The 19,412-nt window shown below is 46.4% G+C and overlaps 1 protein-coding gene across 1 annotated transcript in view; it reads left to right on the forward strand.

Moving 5' to 3' along the window:
- The window catches only part of LOC147703391 (uncharacterized), a 9,287,842-nt gene that overhangs the window by 531,291 nt on the left and 8,737,139 nt on the right, over nt 1-19,412 (forward strand). Inside the window, exon 2 of the mRNA XM_086931832.1 lies at nt 16,436-16,736. Within this exon, the coding sequence (XP_086787958.1) occupies nt 16,436-16,736 (301 nt within the window). The remainder of the gene's footprint in view (nt 1-16,435; nt 16,737-19,412) is intronic.

Here is a 19,412-nt window from a genome sequence, read left to right on the forward strand (position 1 = left end):
ACCATTGGATGATCAGCCTGGGCCAGTCTCAGCGAACAAGTCAGCACTGGCCTGCGTGTCAGATTGAGGAGGAGAGTGAGGCCTAGAGCCGGGAGCTGAGCCCGGTTGCTGTTTGTAGCCATGACAGAAATCTTGGGCCTCTGCCGGAGAGTCAAAGATGCGGAATCGGCCGTTCACCTCTACTTTCAGCCGTGCCGGATAGAGCATGCTGTATTTCAAGCCAAGATTGCGGAGGGCGGCTTTGACACTAGTGTATTTCCGGCGTGCCTCTTGTACCATGAGTGTGTAGTCCGGAAAGAAAGACAGCCTGCTTCCCTGCCACTGCACTTCACCCATCTCACGTGCAGCTCGGAGCGCAGCGTCGCGGTCCCGAAAGTTCATAATTCTGGCAATGATGGGACGGGGCGATTGCCCCGTGCGTGGCCTGGGCCCCAGTGACCTATGCGCCCGTTCTACTACAAAGCCAGCCGTGAAGGTGTCCTTCCCGAACAGTTCAATGAGGAGGCGTTCTACAAAGGTATCAAACCGGCCCGTGGCAGTTGTCTCCGCCACAACAAGGATACGAATATTATTTCTCCGGCTACGCGCTTCCAAATCCTCATTCTTAATGGCCACTCCTTAAGAATTTTCTCGACACGTTCCAGCCGTTTCAGCGTTTTAGCGGACCCGTCCTCCACATCTGATATTGTGGACTCCCCTAAGTCGAGGCGGCGGTCATGGGCTTGCACCGTGGAACCAATGTCCGACAGTTTTTTCTCCAGGCTGTCAAAGCGAGTATCCAAGGCCTTGAAGCCAGCGCGCATTTCCCCCATCATGGCGGCCATCATGGACGCAGCGTCGCCACCGTCCGGTAGGCCGTGAGCACCAAAGGCCGCGCCAGGCGGGGGGTCAGCGGTGAGGAGGGGTGTTTTGTCGAAGCTTAGCTTCCTTTGAGCAGGATCCCTTTTCCCCATCCCCAAGGCCGAGTGGAGAAGCCAAAGCCGCAGTAACAATAGCGAAAGCGCCGGGCAGCAAGTCAGAGTAGAGGGACCAATGTACCAGATGGCAGCCCTACCACCGAAGCCACCAGAGTGTGGGCAGGCCCGGCGTTGACAGAGGAATGAAGGCAGGACCCAGTCCGCGTGTGCGAATTGCTGAGAACCACGGTCGGGAACAGCCAGCACAACAATCTTAATGCAGGACCCTCAGTTTCACAGGCTCGGCACCACACCCAGCTTCGTTAGGCAGGGAGCAACCCTCTCACGGCGACCGCACTGGAGGGAAGTGGAGAAACACGACCTCCAAGCAGGCTAGCGTTTGGCGGGGCCGCTGTGTTGCGCCAGAGACCGCCGCCGGAGCTCCCGGCCGCCACGTGCCCAACCCCCACCTCCCCCGGTCAAGCCCCACAGCCACCACCTGAAATCGAGGCTCCCTTAGGCCAAGGGCAGTTGTCGCGCGCCGGGAGCCAAGCGCCTCACAAAAACGGGAGCCGCGAAGAAAGGGTAGGTGCCCGCGTGAGCCCAGCGGTGGGAGCAGCAGGGAAAGGACGCACGGCGGCCGAGGGCCGAGCAGCACTCACCCGGGGCACTAGCGCAGAAGGGAAGATGGCGCCGAGGTCCGGGGGCCTCGAATCCCCTCCGCCGTGTACGCAGCTCTAGGCCGCTCCCGCGGTGTGGAAACTTCGCCCAGCTGCTCCAGTGGACATCAGGAGTCGGCTCTGTGTGGTTGGGGGGTGACAGGAGTAACGGATCACATCTTGCTCGCTGCCGCTGGGGGCCCGCACGGAGGAGCTTCATGGCTGAGCGGCCATTTCGTTCGCCGCCGTGGCCACCTGTCAGCCATGGTTCGTTGGAGAGCATGGAGCGGACTGTGAGTGTCCTTTAGGGACTTTGAGTGGTCCCTGATGGGACTTAGACACCCACATATGGCGTTGTTTGGCTTCCATGCGGTTGAACCCCACCTACACCTGTTCAGCGAGCTTCTCCTGGCACCCCAACACACGGCGTTGGAAGGCCATGTGTTCTTCGTGGGGGTCCTGGGAGGCAGCCGTGGTAGTGGGTGCTGCCTGCTGTGTGGTCTGTGCAGAGGGGTCTCCTCGTAGCAGCTGGGCTGCCCTGCTCCTGGAGGTAGGGTGTGGAGGCTCTCCATGAGCTGTTGGAGGGACTTAAGTCGAAGGTGTGGTGGTCCTCTTCGTCATCAGAGAAGAGAGGTTTGGGCTGCTCTGCAGGAGTTGTTGGATTTTCCTCTGCAATGTGAAGGTGAGATGCATTTTTACATTGAGTTCACATGTATGTTGACGCATTTGACAAGTTTACATCCAGACTGCATGACTGTTTGGGAGGAGCTGCTTATCTGATGCGGGACGGTGGACATTTCAACAACATCACTGATGTGTGTTTGTACTTGTATGTTCTTTTCCAGGGGATCCTCATCAAAGTCATAAGCACTAGAATATTCCGCCCATGCGCGGGACCCCGGAAACACAGTCATATATGTGACAAACATATATGTATCTCCATATACACACACACACACACACACACACACACACATATATATATATATATATATATATATATATATATATATTCACTGAAAAAACCATAGGTTTCACACCAGTTATAGTTAGCTGGAAATTTTACTGACATAAAACCATTGAAATTCCAACGTTATAGTTAGTTGGACTCACTATAACAAGCGCGCCTGCAATGCACTGCTGATGACGTCACATATTACATCACTCATGACATTCTGAAGAAAATAGAAAATGTCACTTGGAATGAAAACTTCCTGTTGATAACACTTGATGTGTGCAGTTTGTACACTTCAATTAAACATGAGGATGGTGTCAGAGCCTGTGAACACTACTTAAAATCCAGATCTATCTCTTTCCTAGAGCACAGTACGATGATTGTTCAGATGATTTATTTTTGTCTTGAAAATAATTTTTTTGTGTTCAATGGGAATTTTTACAGACAGAAGCAGGGCACTGCCATGGGCAGTTGCTTTGCTCCCAGTTTTGCCAATCTATTCATGGGCAGATGGGAGCAGGCAGTGCCCATGAGACATCATCTGTATCGCAGCCATGTAATATTGTGGCTGCGATACATTGATGATTTATTCCTGATCTGGAACGGCAGTGTAGACTTGGCTGAGACATTTGTGGGAAGTCTCAATGACAATGACTGGAATTTAAAATTTGAGCACACCACAAGCAAGAGTAATGCCAAATTTCTGGATTTAGAGATAACTGTGTCAGACAACAAATTGGTGACTACCTTATTTAGGAAGGAAACGGCGGGCAATACACTTTTGCACGCAGCTAGCAGCCACCCCCCCTCGCTCATCCGCAGCATCCCCTATGGGGAATTCCTTCGGGCCCGAAGGAATTGTAGAACCAAGGATGACTTTGAGAAAGAATGTGATCTCATGACGAATAGATTTGTGGAGCGAGGATACAATAAAGAGGTTGTGCGCCTTGCTAGATCAAAAGCTAGTCAATTTTCCCAAGGTGAACTGTTAGATTCATCCAATGATAGACATGAGGACGGTAATATCAGATATATTACAACTTACAACACAGGATCAATGAAGGTCAGACAGTGTTTGGCTAAACACTGGCAGGTGTTGAAAACTGAAGCTACCATTGAAGAAGCTATACGAGATTTCCCTAATGTGACCTTTAGAAAGGGACAATCGCTCAAAGATAGGCTGTGTAGCAATGACATTGCAAAAAAGAAAGAATCCCCATCAGACGTTAAGGGCTTCTTTACATGCATGTCCTGCAAGGCATGCAAATATAGCTGTAATGTCAAGAAAGTATTCTACCCGGTGGAAAATGTGGAGAAAACAATTGAAAAACACTTAACCTGCCTTTCAGACCATTGCGTTTACATACTGACCTGTCCCTGCCCCAAGAGATATGTGGGCAGCACCATGTTTGCTGCCAAAAAGCGTGTATTGGAGCATATGAGAGCTATCCAAAACAAAGATAAGCTCTCACCTATTGCCCGACACTTTGAAGAGTACCATCACAGTAACAGGGACCTGTTACGTTTCTGTGTTGTTGATAGAATACCATCTAGCAGCAGGGGAGGGGACAGAATTCGCAAACTTAGACAGCTAGAATCCCAATATATTCTCAATCTAGAGTCTAAGATCCCGATAGGTCTGAACTCTGAGGAAGAAATGGCATGGTTCCTGGGAGAGTAGACCTTACATAAATTAATCAAAATCAGTCTGGGTCTGTCTCTGGAAACAGGGGTAACAAGGTAAGGGGCATCGCTCTGCTGACCGACCCGCCCTATCTGCATCTGAATACTTTGTTATGCTGTTATACACATATACTGAGTCCAAAGCTTCCCGCTGTAATTTTAACATTCACCTTTCACTTGTTTTTAATGTAACTAATTGATGAATAGGAGAAATGTCCACACTTTGGGTTATAGATGAAACAATTTGGTATAGTTAATGAGCCAGGGATGTTTCTTTTGCAGATTGGGAACTCCAGCCAATATATGGAATGGACAATTTATGGATATGAAACTTGCCTGCTCAACTGGGAAACGGAAAATGTTAAGGAATATTAGTCATTATTACAATATGACCTTTTGATGAACTTGGGAATGATAGAAACTAAGAGACATGATGAATAAGATTATGGACTACCCCACTTGGGTTTGGAAGCTACCTGATTTTTCTACATTGGTCATATTTATGAAGACCAGGATGTGGATTAGGTCCTGATGGGTATATTTATCCTTCTCTCTTGAAATTTGCCACTGGGCTTATAATTTGCGTTTTTTTAAATCTTGAGTTTCACATGTTTCTTATACAAAATGTGTAAATATGTGTATAAACATTCACCCTTGGTCATATAATATACTGCATTATGCCACTTGGCTAGCACAATACCTTAATGTACCCAGGTTTCCCACAAACGTTATGCCATTATTATATGGACAGACGAGCCTTATATTTTTCCAAACGTATCATTTGTAGGAGGCTCTATCACAGGACTTTGTTATTATTTCGAAATAATTTTGTTTAATTTAAACTGGTGCAAACGTTATGCCATTAACAATTGGGCAGGCGAATCCTTTGTTTTTTCAATGCATTTAACACAGGAGGGTCTATTCCACGACATAGGTATTATTTAAAGAACAATACTTAATTTATAACTGGCACACCAATGTAATATTTATTCCTTGGCTCGAATGCACATCCTATGTTGTTTCACGCATTGCAACTAACCCATTGTAAGATGGCCGACTCCTCACAGCACTTTTGTCCCCCTTTGATGTTGTTGGTTTAATGCATCACGTGCACTTTATTTAACCTATGGACAAACAACAACACTTACCCGTGAGCAAGGCGGTTGTCCGCCGAAACGCGTAGGGTTGGTTTTGGCTTGTGGTTTTTGAAATAAACTAAGGATTTGACCAAGCAGACAGCACTTTGTCCGACTTTCATCTGTGTGGAGTGCGTTGTACTTCTGGTACGAGTGGATTTGCATATATTCGGGATCCTCCAAACCCGACCGCACCGCCAGTGAAGAGTCCCGGTTTCATATGGAGGAAGTGAAAAGATATATATATATATATATATATATATATATATATATATATATATATTTCCGCTCTTGCGCCTTTACTGCGACAGACTTGAATTTTGGACCATCTGACAGGAAAAACACGGAGGACCCAGAGTGCAGGTGAGGTTCTTTATTCCTCAGCACACCACGCCAGCATAACGTTTCGGCCTACACAGAGGCCTTGGTCACATGACGCACTGAGAGAGTTGCAAGAAATTTAAAGTGCTCGTGCAACAACGATGGATACATTTGATTGGTTACATTTGAAACAGTGGGAGTGTTTTACCACGTTTGATACTGATTTGCTTGCAATTGCAAAGGCGGGGAACCAAACTTGTTTACGCAATTGCCTTTCATATATATATATATATATATAATAAAAAAGCCATTGCAGCCTTCCATACATTAGAGCTGAATAATGCTATAAGGACTCCCCTGTATATCATAAACAATACATTAAAAAACAGGGAAAAACAGCACCGCATGTTTGCAAACTGTTTTAATGCTTAGCACTTAGCAAAATCCCTCAGATAGGACTGAAATCATTGACAGCTCATAGGCTGCATTGCAGAAAACATAGCCTAGAAAGGCTGAAAAGCTAACTCATAGCAACATAGAAATAAACTGGCACCATGCCCTTAAGGCAGCCATGACCCCTAGCTTCCCATCATGCCTCAGGGGTAACAGTTAGGTCAGTTGTTCTTTCCGGCTCCTTCAATCAGGACCCTGGTTACACAGCTCCACCTTTTTTTCTGATTTTTGTCAGAAATAATCTGAATTTTTCTTGAAAATCTCTTCTTACTTCGACGTCTAACAACTTGAGAAGTAAGGTGCTTTATTTTTTTGACAGAATTTGGTATTTTTTCCACTCCAAAGTGCCATCTCTTTTTGAGCCTTGCCCTTCTTGTGGATAAAAGACGGCCAGGTCAGACTCTCATGCAGTCTATATCCCTTGTGTTCCTAAGGACTTGCCCTCACTGCCAGTCTTTATCTAAGAGAACTCTAAAACACAGAGAAAGAATCCGTCTTTATGGACTGGTTGAAAAGGATAAGCCATCTTCCAGGGGCAGGTCACCGGTGAGAAAAGGCTCCAAGAGGGCCAGATCTTCTTCAAGGAGCAAGATTCATCGCTCTTCTTCTTCAGCGTCGGGCTCGGCGCTAAAATTTATTCCACCTTTACGACATACGTCCAAGAGAAAACCTTCGCCGGAGGGCTCGCCGTCGACAGAACGCCGGCATTCGGTTTTGTCACTTCATTCGGCGTCGAAGAATCATGATCCTCCACCGTCGTCAACCCGGCGAAGATCGGCATTGAGAGTTACAAGTCCTCCACCATTGTCAACCTGGCGACGATCGGTGTCGAGGAGCAGAAGTCCTCCGCCGTCGTCCACCCGGCGACGATGGGCACCGAGGAGCAGAAGTCCTCCACTGTCGTCATCACTACTACGATCGGCGCCGAAGGCCAGAAGTCCTCCGCCGTCATAAATCCAGCGCCGATCGGCGTTGAGGTGCAGGAGTCCTCCGCCGTCGTCAACCCAGCAACAATCGTCTTCGAGGATCAGAAGCCCTCCACAGTCATCAACCCAGCGGCGATTGGCGTCGAGGAGCAGAAGCCCTCCGCCATCGTCAACCCTCTCCAAAGATAGGTGCAAGAGGTGGATAGATCTCTTTCGGCCAGATGTAGAGACCGTACTGGAAGATCACGAGAGTGCAGGCCTTCTAGCTCTCATCACAAAAGGAGATGGTCTCCTACATGGTCTTCCTCCTCCACTCGCTGCTCTAAAAGGGACTATTCTCCCACTCTATCAGATAGTCCTTAATCAAGAGTGTCTCCGGAGACGACATAAATACTTACCATGATGTACTTCAGAGGGGTGCTCAAAAGCTGAACATTGGAATGTCGACTCCTTAGGTTGCGACCAACGGTGATTTTTGAGACACTTCATCTGAGATATGCGTCTCGGCCGTTGCTCCCTCTGGTTCCTGGTCTTCTAGAACCGGTGATGGACATTTTTCTAACTCCATCTACAATTAAGGCTGCATCAGCCAGAATTCAGAAGAAATAGAAGCCTGCAGGAAAAGACCCTGTTTTCTTGAAATCAGATACGCCTGCGGATTCTGTGATTATCGCGGTGGCAAGAAAAACGCATGCAGTAACTGCATCTTCTTCAGTACCACCAGACAAAGAATGTAGGTCCCAGGACTCTTGGGGACAGAAGGTTTGCGGGTCTGCAGCATCATCTCTAAAAGTATCTAGCGCAGCAGCCTTATTAGGTCACTACAACAGAGCCTTATGGGACTCCTTGGACCGTTTCAAAGAAATGCTCCCAAAGGAAGATCAAAGGGATTTTGAGGAGGTCATCAAAAAAGGATCCCTTGTAGCCAACCAGGTGATTAGCACGGCAATGGATGGTGCTAAGCTGTCAGCACATTCTTATGCGCATGGGATTTGCGCTAGGAGGTCTGCCTGGTTGAGGCTAACAGCTCTGAAACCAGATTCGCAACAGAGGATCCTTAACCTCACTTTTTCTGGCTCCTCCCTGTTTGGCACCCACACCGATGAGGAGATGGCTAGGATGAAAGCCGAGTTAGACACTCTCAAGGCTGTGGGATTGGAAAAGAAAAATGAGTTCAAGCGGAGATACAGACTTAACCAGTGCAAGGGCTACCAACAGAGGGTTCAAAACCCTCAGTGGTCCCAAAACAAAAACCAAGGATGGTCGCAGTTCCAAGGCCGAAAGTCAAACAGAGGTAGAGGAGGTCATCAGCAGCAATCCTCTAACCCGGCCAGATCAGCAGGGAAGCAATGAGCAAGAGTTCCCTCCAGTGTCGTTGCCCACTCCAGTGGGAGGAAGTGTTTCACATCATCTGAGAGAGTGGTGCAACATAACAAAAGATCGTTGGGTGCTCAGTATACTGCTCAATGGATACTCACTACGTTTTCGTGTGCCTCCAGAGGACATTCCTCCGAAAAGATCTCGTCCTCACCAGCTAAAGTTACTTCAACAGGAAATGGTAACCCTTCTTCGAAAAAAGGCCATCGAAGAGATTCCTTCTGCTCAGCGAGAGAAGGGAGTTTATTCCAGGTATTTTGTTGTGCCAAAAAGAGATCAAGAGCACAAATTCAGACCTATCCTGGACCTTCGATTGCTGAACAAAGTCATCTTGAAGGAGATGTTTTGCATGTTGGCACTTCATCAAATATGTCCACATCTGCAAGCAGGAGATTGGATGTGTTCGATGGACCTCCAAGATGCGTACTTTCACATACCTATTGTTCCATCTCATCGCAAATACCTACGATTCGTGATCGGCAGCAAGCATTACCAGTTCAAGGTCTTGCCCTTCGGGCTGAAATCTGCCCCACAAGTCTTTAGCAAGTGCATGGCAGTGGTGGTGGCGTCTCTCCACAGAAAGGGTCTGTTTGTTTACCCTTACTTAGACGATTGGCTGATGAAAGGGCCATCCCCTCGAAAAGTAAGGAGCGATTTTCAAGTCTGTCTGAATCTACTCCGCAGGCTGGGTCTTCATGTGAACATGGAAAAATTGGTTCACCGGCCTACCCAGACAATCCATTATTTGGGCTCCACTCTGGATTCAAACATAGGAAGAGCATTTCCTTCGTAGGAGAGACTTTCTTCGATGCAGCAGAAATGCGATGCTCTTCTCCAGACAGCTCATCCAACGGTCCGGCAAGTGGCATCTCTGCTAGGATCGATGGTTTCTTGCATATTTCTCATTCCCAACGCCAGGCTGAGGATGAGACCTTTGCAACAGGATCTAGAGGACAAGTGGGACCAAGCATCAGGCCACTGGTAGGATCGTATTGTGCTCTCTCAAGCAGCAAAGCCGTCCGTTCTGTGGTGGGCTCGACCGGAGAACCTTTAGGTGGGAGTCCCCTTCCATCAACCAGTTCCGGCACAGTCCTTAATAACTGATACCTCTCTGCAAGGATGGGGGGCACACAGGTTGCAGTCTGGTTGCCAGAAGTTTGGCAAACATCGTGGCATCAAGATTTATCAAAGAAAGTGGGCAATAAGAATCACATTGGGCAGGGTCCTTGTCCGGCTTTAATAGCGTGATAATAATGGCCTCGCGCATTGACCCTGGAAGAGTACCCAACTGCAGTGCCTCTTGGTAGACTGCTAAAAGGTAAGGGGCAAGCCGCTCTGAGTATTCCTTATAGAATTTGGCCGTGAGCCCATCCGTACCAGGTGCTTTGGCTGCTGGCAGGCTGCCAATAACTTGGCGCACATCTACTTCCGTAAACGGTGCATCCAAATAATCTTGTTGTACCCTACTGCTCCACAGGAGTTCTATTGAGTCAAAATAGTCTCCTAAAACAGATTTGGATGGGCTAGAGCGGGATGTATATAACTGCATAGTATGTCCTCATGGTTTTGAGAATGTCAGGCGGGGTGATCGATGTGTCACCGGAGGGGGTGTCGAGTGCAGTTATGAATGTAGCGCCTCTAGGTGGGCTCAGGAGATTTGCTAGTGTCTTGCCCGGCCTGTCTCTCTCACTGTATAGGCGTGCAGTTGCATGTTTGTGTAGAAAATTGGTCTCCCTGACTGCCTCTTCTTGAAATTCTGTGAGTTTGCTTCGAATGTGTCCCAGTGTTGTGGATGATGGTGCATTGAAATACTGTGCCTCTAGTGTTTGCAATTCTTTTCTAGCCTGCCCAGAATCCCACGTATGTCGCGGAGCACCCCAGATTGACCAGCTATACAAAACCCCCAGATCACCACCTTGAACGCCTCCCAAAGCGTACCAGCAGGATCTACTGACCCAGTGTTGTGTGCAAAGTACTCCGTTATCTGCTCTCTGATGCCTTCTCTAAAGACTGCGTCTAGCAACGCATTCGGGGGAAGGCGCCATGCAAACGGCTGTATTTGGGTTTGGGCACCGAGAGAGTTAATGTGACTGGGGCATGGTCTGACAGTGTGTGGGCGTGATGCGTGACTGCCCTGACCCAGGAGTGTAGATCTATAGTTGTGAGCCAGAAAACAAGTCTGGACCATGCGTGATGTTGTTGTGTAATACATACACCCTTCAGGGCAGTGAGATGGAACACTTGCCATGTATCAATCAGGTTGTATTCTGAGATCAGTCCTTTGAGGACCGAGGCAGCCTGCAGGTGGTGTGTACGTGAGAGTCCAGCTCTGTTGTCTGTCAGTGACAGAACAATGTTAAAGTCCCGCCCCCCCCCCAAAGTAGTGCAGCGTCCCCTTGGATTGCATTTGGTGCCAGACCTGCAGGAAAAAGGTGGGGTCATCCACATTGAGACCATATACGTTTGCACTGATGACTTGTTGAGTAAACAGTTTCCCCAGTCATAGCAGACATTGACCATCTAATATGCTGACAACCTTCGACATTTGCCAGGGAACTCCCGTCTGGCAGTTTGGTTTTTAAAATTGTATCAATAAAGGGAGGGGGGACCAAGAGCAGGTTATGGTCCAGTGTCCTTGCTCCTAACGTAAAACGTCAAATCAAAACAAAGGGGACACTGTTCCGGAGGAGTGATGCAGCGTGTCACCCACTCACTAAAATAAGAGAGGAAGGAGGGGAAAGGGGATTTCCTAGGTCTAGAACCCACGGGTGAGAGGGAAGAGCAGGTCTTGCCTCTTGATGCCCTCACACACCCGAAGGATGTCATGCTTCATCATCGGGCGTTTGCTCCTTGTTGGGCCGGCGCTGCAATGCCCTACTGGTCCCCCGAAGGGTCACTTTAGCGGAGATCTTCTGAGAACTGCTGTTTGATGTGTGCCGGTGTGTGGGGTGAGTCCTATGTGGAGGGCGATGAAGTGCATGCAAAGTATTAAAACTGACTAAGGGTAACCAAGGGTTGTGTTTAGTGTGACGATACCCTTGTTAGAATAAAAAACTATGAGTTACCCCAATAGGCTCAATAGGCTAATTCCTTACAGCTGAACAATCTGTATATTAATCTGTCATGTTGTTCGAATTTTCGCGCAAACAGCTCACTGTATAATCTTGGACTTGTATATACGTTTTTTTCTTATTGTGTTGTATAGTTCTAGAGGCTTTATGGTAATCCATCTGTTGAATACTATATATGTGTACATACTTTACTGAAGTGTAAATGTCACAAACCAGTAATGTCTCGTAATATGTAAGTGTCAGTTTGTCGAAATGCTCCTGTAAAGCGCTCTGATACCCTGTGCAGGGTCATGTTCGCGCTATAGAAAACACTAAATAAATACAATAAATAAATAAAGTAACTAGAAGGTCAACATGTTTCGTGCCTAAGTGGTCACAAGGATCCTTTGCTCTTCTTCAGGACTGTAAAACAAAATGAGGTGAAATGCATGTGAGAAGTGAAAAAGAGGGTGAGTACCCTCTTAGGTTTCAGGGCGGGCCACAGGACTGTGAACCCTACAGTGAGGCTACACCTAAATAGTTGATACTGCTCCTGAACATGACCTAGGAAAGAAGATCAAACAACATAGAGGACATGCGTCAGACATATATGTGAGGCTTCAGGGTGTTCCTCAGTTGTGTACAACAAAGCTGCTCCCATCGAATAATAAAGCAAGAGACAGACAGGGTTAATAATACATGTGCGGCCCCGTTGGCACCCAAGGAACCACCCACGCCGGGCCTGGCATCATGTAATTAGGAGCCTAAGTTGTATAGCATGTACCATAATGGGCAAATCAGGTGTCATGAGAGCCTACACCTTAGACAGTGAACTTCAAAATGTGAAGGACTCTCAGCACAGCACTGGTATGCCTAGTCAGGAGTACGTTGCACATGTAGTAATTCGCAGGGAGAGGTTTTGCTAGACCGCCATTAGAGGCTGGGTGGCATGATAGAGAACCCTTACCTAATGAAAGAAAGGAGAATTGCTCCAAAGGCTAATAGCGTATGATGTCCGCACCTTACTGGGCTACAAGAGAGGGGACGAAGTAGAGCACATTTGTAAGAAAAACAACAGACATACATCTCAGCCATGGTACAGCAACTTACTGTTCAGGATCCATGGTCCCAGTCTCAAGTTTCTACTTACAGTTAAGCTCAGGTGCCGGCTCGTTAGCATCTACCACGTCCATACGCCTGCCCGATGTGGAGTGGCAACGTTGTACGCATGTGCATGTGGTGTAGGAAAAAAGTGCTCCTGCCTGGGAGAGAGGACTGTTCCCCCTGATTTACGTGTAAGCGTGCAAGTGGCTCCTGGTCATCATGGTGCTCTGGGACGCCAATAGCAAGATGAGCATCAGTGTACGTAAGAGCAGGACACTGCCATGGTGCAGCATGTATTATTCCGGTCACTACGGTGTGTCACCAACCAAGTGGAGTAACGCAGAGATCTCAGGGCATGGCTGCCCTCAAGAGGATCTGAATGAATGAGATGCACAAGCCTAGCGGTCTAGGTGCATCACCGGGCTATGTGTTGGGGCATAACAGACATTACACAGGACACACAAGGGGGGTAGAAGAAGGATAGGAAAAGTGCCCCTGTAGTAGCGGTTTTCTCCCACCAGTAATGTACGTGGCAGGCAGTGGCGGTACATAACTGCCTAAGGTTTATGAAGCACTGGTGCCACAACAGTCAGGGGGCTGGTCATAAGGGTTTTTAGCCTGGGCTATTGTGGGAAAAGAGGTCAAAGTTCTGCCCAGGGAATCTCATTGTTCAAGCCTCATTTGTGGGTATGAAGACGGTGGACCCAACGTTGTTTGTGGCTTAGGAGAGAGGTGCCTCTAAAAATGTGCACTGCAATGAGAATGCGACAAACATTTCCTGCACGGCATGGACTTTCCAGACCATTTTGTGCAGGCCCAGTCCATTTCGTCCAGGAACTGGGGCCTAGGCACACAGGGGGGAACATGTTGTGCCCCCCTCCTGTGTGCATCCCAACGCAGAGGAGGCAAAGAGGGCGCTGGTTCTTCTCCACCACTGTGTTTATGGAGGAGGAGTCTTCATGACACCGCCAGCGGAGAGGAAACTCGTCATATGCTTGACGACACTGGGGTGGTCCCGCCAAGCATATTGCCGCCTCCTCACTGCCGCAACATCGCCAGGGAACTGTGGTTCCCTGGTGACTGCGGTTGGTCTGTACCAGTCCCACTGCCCAACTCATAATCGGGTGTTCGGGAGACCGCTCTGCGAGTCTGGTGGTCCGTGATCCCCCAGCCTTTTAATCGCGGCCTAAGTGAGCACAGGCAGAGAGCTCCACACTCCTCAGGAAAGAGTACTGCGGATTGCGGAAATTCCACCTTGCAGAACACTGGAATTTGATTCTCTGTGATTTTGTACCCTGGACCGCATATGACTCCCAGTCATGCAAAGTGCTTTCATCTAGCTGCATGCCCAAACACAACCTCACCTATCTCTCCCTGATGAAGAGGCTTGGCTGAACCCTCCTGTACCCTCTATAGTGCTAACCCCAACCTTTAGCGTCCCCTTCTTAAGCAGTCATCCCGGGAATAGAAAAATAAAGTTTACAGGGGTGTGAGGTGTGGGACTATCCTTTGGCTACAGGTTGTGAGTTTTGGCTACTTTACCCATTAGGGAAAAATACAATGAACCATGCACCCTGGACACATGCCTAGCTATCTATGCACAAGATGTGTTCTATTTTCCACGTGGTCCAGTGGTAGTCGTAATTGCATGTAACTCTGACTGCATTAGTGTTTACAGTACCTTTGCTGTAATGTGGTCCATCTTGTTTGTCAATAAAAGTGGTTAAAAAAAAGAACTCTAAAATGTCAACAGTTATTTGTCAACAGTTGGCGCATTTGGGCTGGTTTAACTACTTTAACCACTTTGAAACAATCAATTTCAGGTGTATTGACTTGTTTATTATTCCACGTTACTACAGAACTAATTAATCCCCCCAGTATACTAAAGGCTTATACTGGGATAGTAAAGCCAGGAACTACCACATTTCATTTCAAATGCAGAAATCTGCAAGACAGCCACCTGGAGTTCTAGTCATCCAAGACATTGTTGGATTGGTTCAGAGCTGACACAAAGGGAAGTCAAGCCTCTTTACAAAAAGTCTTTTGGTACCACCTGCTATTTCGGGTTTCTTCCCACCACCTTTTCAAGAGATTGATTTGCTATGTAGACAGAGCTGATGACTATCGGTGAAAGAGAAGGCTAAGCTACTTCTCTATAATCCTAGTTCTCCTTCAAGGTCATTTATATGGAAGAGATAGGCAGCGATCTCTTTTCCCTAGTGGGAAGATCAGAAAAGATTATTTACTACACATGATCTGTAGGCTCCATTAAAAATGAACCAAAGTCACTACCAAAGGATACTGGTAGTGTTGACTACCTTAAAGGAACAGTGTTTGTGTACATTTCCTATAAGATGAAATGATATATTTTAATTTTCCTCACTAAAGATTCTTGAAAGATGCTTCTGGGCACAGGCTTTTCCAGTATTGATTCTTTTAAATTAAAATTAGCTTTTCATTGAAAGAAATAATAAACAAAATCTGTCCTATATAATCAGCAGGTAGGCTACCACAGTTGTGTTTTACGGAGAAGAATTGTATATATTTTTTTTAAAGTGAAAATTCTCTTTAAGAAACGCCAGTTGCAGGAAACTAACTTATCCTTACTGGAGCATCTTCTCTAGTTTCTGCCTTCCACGCTATGTGTCTCAGCCTTTATCCCATCAGCTATCTTCAAGACATGGAGAGCCGATTACGATGTTGGGCAGAAAGTCTCCCACCAGCTGTCTGAGGCTTATCGTAGGTTTCAGTCTTACTTCTGTATTAGGATGACCGCAGGTGTAGCAGCCGCGGCCGGTAGTGGGAGTACCGGCCGGGCGGTGACGTGGGTAGGGGGAGGGGCAGGTTGGGGGGTATTAATGTATGGATTACGGACTTTAACCAGTAAGTAAACATATAAATAAATAAAATGAATTACCTTGCGTGCACTGCATCACCAAATGTGATGCAGTGCGCGCAACAAAATTCATTTTATTTATTTATATGTTTACTTACCTGTTAAAGTACATAATCCATACATTACTACCCCCCACCCTGCCCCTCCCTCTCCCCACGTCACCACCCGGCCGATACTCCCACTTCCAGCCGCGGCTGAGGTGTAGTGAAACCTGCAAGGGGATTCTGATGCGCTTCCGACTGGCACAAGGAGTCCGTCAGAGCATCGCAATCTACCATAATCCACTAATGACGGTAGAGCCAGGCTCGGCTCCTCCGTTGGGATTATGATGGCACTTTCCGACAGCCTTTTCATGTCGCCCTTTCTGATATTGAAAGGCTGTCGGAAAGTGTCTTTGGGGACCCCTAGCAGGGCCTCCTTCCCCTCCACTGTGGGGTCTGGGGGGTACCAGAGGTGAAAACACTTTCATCTCTAAATAAAGCAGAGCAAGCTTACGCTTACTATGCGATGCATCTTATATTTTTTGGCAGAGGCCCCTCATTTGCCATCCTTTAAAGGACCCCCTGATTGAATAAAGGTGCAGCTAACCCCAGCAGTGTATGGAGTCACGTATTAGCAGGCTTATTTGAGCTTAAGGTGTGCATACCTTTTCCAATGGCTGGACATCGGTATGTATGATTGAAGGTGCTCAAGGACTGAGCATAGAGAAGTTCACTAGGTATTAACCTTTACTTTTTAATGTTTTTTTTATTATATTGGATTGACATTTATCTTATATGAATATAGAAAAAAAATATCTTTTGTTGGCTTGTATTTTCTGTGTGTGTGTTACACGCATAAGAATTAATATATGTTATAATCAACTTGCATTTTATTTTATTCTTATTGTGTGCTTATGTTGGATTTAAAGACAGTAAAAGTACATGGAATTTCATTCTTTTTAGTGTTACTTGATGTCTTCATGAATTCTATGTTCCAGGTTTGTTTGGACACATCCATTCAGTCATTGTGGGCAATCCAATACTTCCTGGATACTATTTGTGTTTTGAACATCTGCTCACGGTTTTATATTGGCTTTTTGTCCCATGGAATGGTCATTATGGACAAGTCTGAAATCCGCCAGCATTATCTGAGACACTGGTTCTGCCTTGACGTCCTTTCGTCATTCCCTTTTGAACTCATCAAGTTAGCTTTCCCTGAGGATGTTGGACTTGGGCAGATCGTGACATATTGTCGCATGAGTAGCCTTTTACGGATATTTAGGTTCTTCGCACTTATTTGTAAGTATTTGGCTGTATTTTCTTGCCATTCCTTGTCTTTTTTGCAATGTTCAGCTAATTTTTGTATGTGTTCAAATGCAAAAAAGCAATGGACTCCAATCAGCTAATTATATGAGATCAACCACTAATTATTATCGATCTTAATTATTTGATGCAAGTGGATTACATCTTATGTTTAAAAACTCATTTTTCTGCATTACATGAAAATGCAGTTTTTATCTGTTTTTTAATTTTTACCATTTTTTATTTTCCAAACAATGACCAGGCAATTGATGGGATTAATTTCTGATTTTATTTGATATATATGACAGGTTAAATCCGTAGAACAAATACAAAATCTAAATGTGTGTTATATGCAAAGTCATATAGAATAGATATGAAAGCAAGTATCATTATTGTAAGTGATTGTGTTGCAATAATATACAATCAGCATATGAGGAAAACAGTGCCTAAGAACAGCTGGTCATACAGATAAATCTGTAGCTCAAAATGTGTTCATTAAATCATAATGGTTTTCCTTTGAACTCTAGCTGCAGCAATTCTAGAGGGAATTACTATGTTTACAATGTCTGATATAATGGCCCTAAAATATATAATGGGCAAAAGTTTCCATTCCCCTTTGCAGATGCACAATTGAGGCAAATTGAGGATTCAAATATAGATAGGGCTAGCAACAAGTAGTTTCATAGTAAGGAAGACCCTTAGAACATTGACTGTTTGCAGCTAACACACCATTATTGGCTCATTCCTACTGCATTTTTTTCAAACTGTTTTTATTGAGTTTCTTTTCCAATAGAGCAATTACGAGATGTCTTCACATGCTACAGCACATATACAAAGTACAATCAAGGCAGCACAAATCATACATCAAAAGGGGTTAGACCTTGTGGCAGAACTGAGGTTTCAAGGCCTGCTTTTGCTTAAACTTGTAGTGTGGCTCATATATAGGGGAAATAACTGCATGTTGAGATACTCAGGGAACAAATATAAGGGCTTTGTGTGAAACTTTGGGTCAGAGTTGCGATTCAGAAAACACTAGGCCATTACCGTGCAGGGAAAGATGGGGCACTATTCGGATATCCAGTATTCGGTGAATATAAAGTTATACAACCAACACCTCTCGTTGTTATGGTGTAGAATAGAATATTTATATTTATTTATTTATATTTTTGGAATTTATAGAGCGCACGGCTACCCCCGAAGGGGTGTCCCGGCGCTAACAACCAATGAGCCCAGAGACAAGAAGGAGAGCAGAAAATTAAGAGGAGAACAACCAAGTCTTTAGTTTGCGGCGAAAGATGGGTTCCGTGGGGACAAATCTTAGCTCCAAAGGGAGATTGTTCCACAGTCTGGCTGCAGCCACTCCAAAACCTCTGCCCCCTACTCTAGATAGGCGGAAGCGCGGAACGACCAGAAGACGCAGACTGTTAGAGCGTAAGGATCTCACAGAATGTGAAAGAGCAAGCCTTTTTTTCAGATAGCCTGGGCCGAGGTTGTTCAGGGCTCGGAAAGCAAGTATCAGTATCTTGAAGTGGATACGTTTAATGATAGGGAGCCAGTGCAGTTGTTTACGATAGAGTGCTACGGATTGACGGTAAGGAATGTTACCAATCAATCTGGCCACGGCATTCTGCACGATTTGTAGGCGTTCAATCTGATACAGGGGAGCACCTACGTAGAGACTGTTGGCATAGTCTAAGTGGGACGTAATCAGAGATTGAACCACAGTTCTGCGAGCATTCAAAGGGAGGAAAGGCAGAATTTTTTTAATCATACTCAGTTTTGCAAAACAAGCAGATGTAGTTTTGTTAATGTGAGGAGCACAAGAGAGGGTATTGTCGAACTGGAAACCCAGATTGCGAACTGTAGTGGCTGGAATCGGGGGGGGATCAAGGACCGTTGGCCACCATAGGCTAGAGGGAATGGACGTTTTCTGATTAAAAAACATTACCTCTGTTTTATCCGTATTAAGCCTGAGGTGGTTAGTGGTCATCCAGTTGCAAATGTTATTAAGACACTGACGAAAGTTGGCAAACGAGGTGTCAGAGTGATCCCTAAAAGAAAACACCAGCTGAGTATCATCAGCGTAGGAGATCACTCTGACTCCCCAAGATTCTACCACCTTGGCCAGGGGGGCAAGATACACATTAAATAACAAAGGGCTCAAAGCCGAGCCCTGGGGGACACCACAGAGAAGGGGTTTCCCAGCAGATGTAAAAGGTCTCAAAAAGACCCTCTGAGAACGATCCTTCAAAAAGGAGCTGATCCATGCCAACACAGTACCTCCCAAGCCCAACTGGCTTAGGCGATCTAGTAAGATCGTATGAGAAACCGTATCAAAGGCGGCGGAAAGGTCGAGGAGGACCAACATGGCCTCCTCGCCCCTATCCACACACTGTCTGACAGTTTCGGAGACTTCAAGCAGAGCCGTCTCCGTACTGAAGCCTGCTCTAAAACCCGACTGGGAATCATGGAGGAGCAAATTAGTCTCCAGAAATTCAGCCAGCTGCAGTTGAACTGCTTTCTCCAGGATCTTAGCCGACTGAGGGAGGAGGGAAATGGGCCGATAGTTAGAAAAAAGGCCAGGGTCTGAATTCGCCTTTTTAAGGATCGGAACCAGCATGGCCTCCTTCCAAATAGAGGGGAACTGGCCCGAACCAAGAGAGCAATTCCAGA

This window comes from Lissotriton vulgaris, chromosome 7 (assembly GCF_964263255.1).
Source record: "Lissotriton vulgaris chromosome 7, aLisVul1.2, whole genome shotgun sequence".
In the NCBI taxonomy this organism is placed as follows: domain Eukaryota; kingdom Metazoa; phylum Chordata; class Amphibia; order Caudata; family Salamandridae; genus Lissotriton; species Lissotriton vulgaris.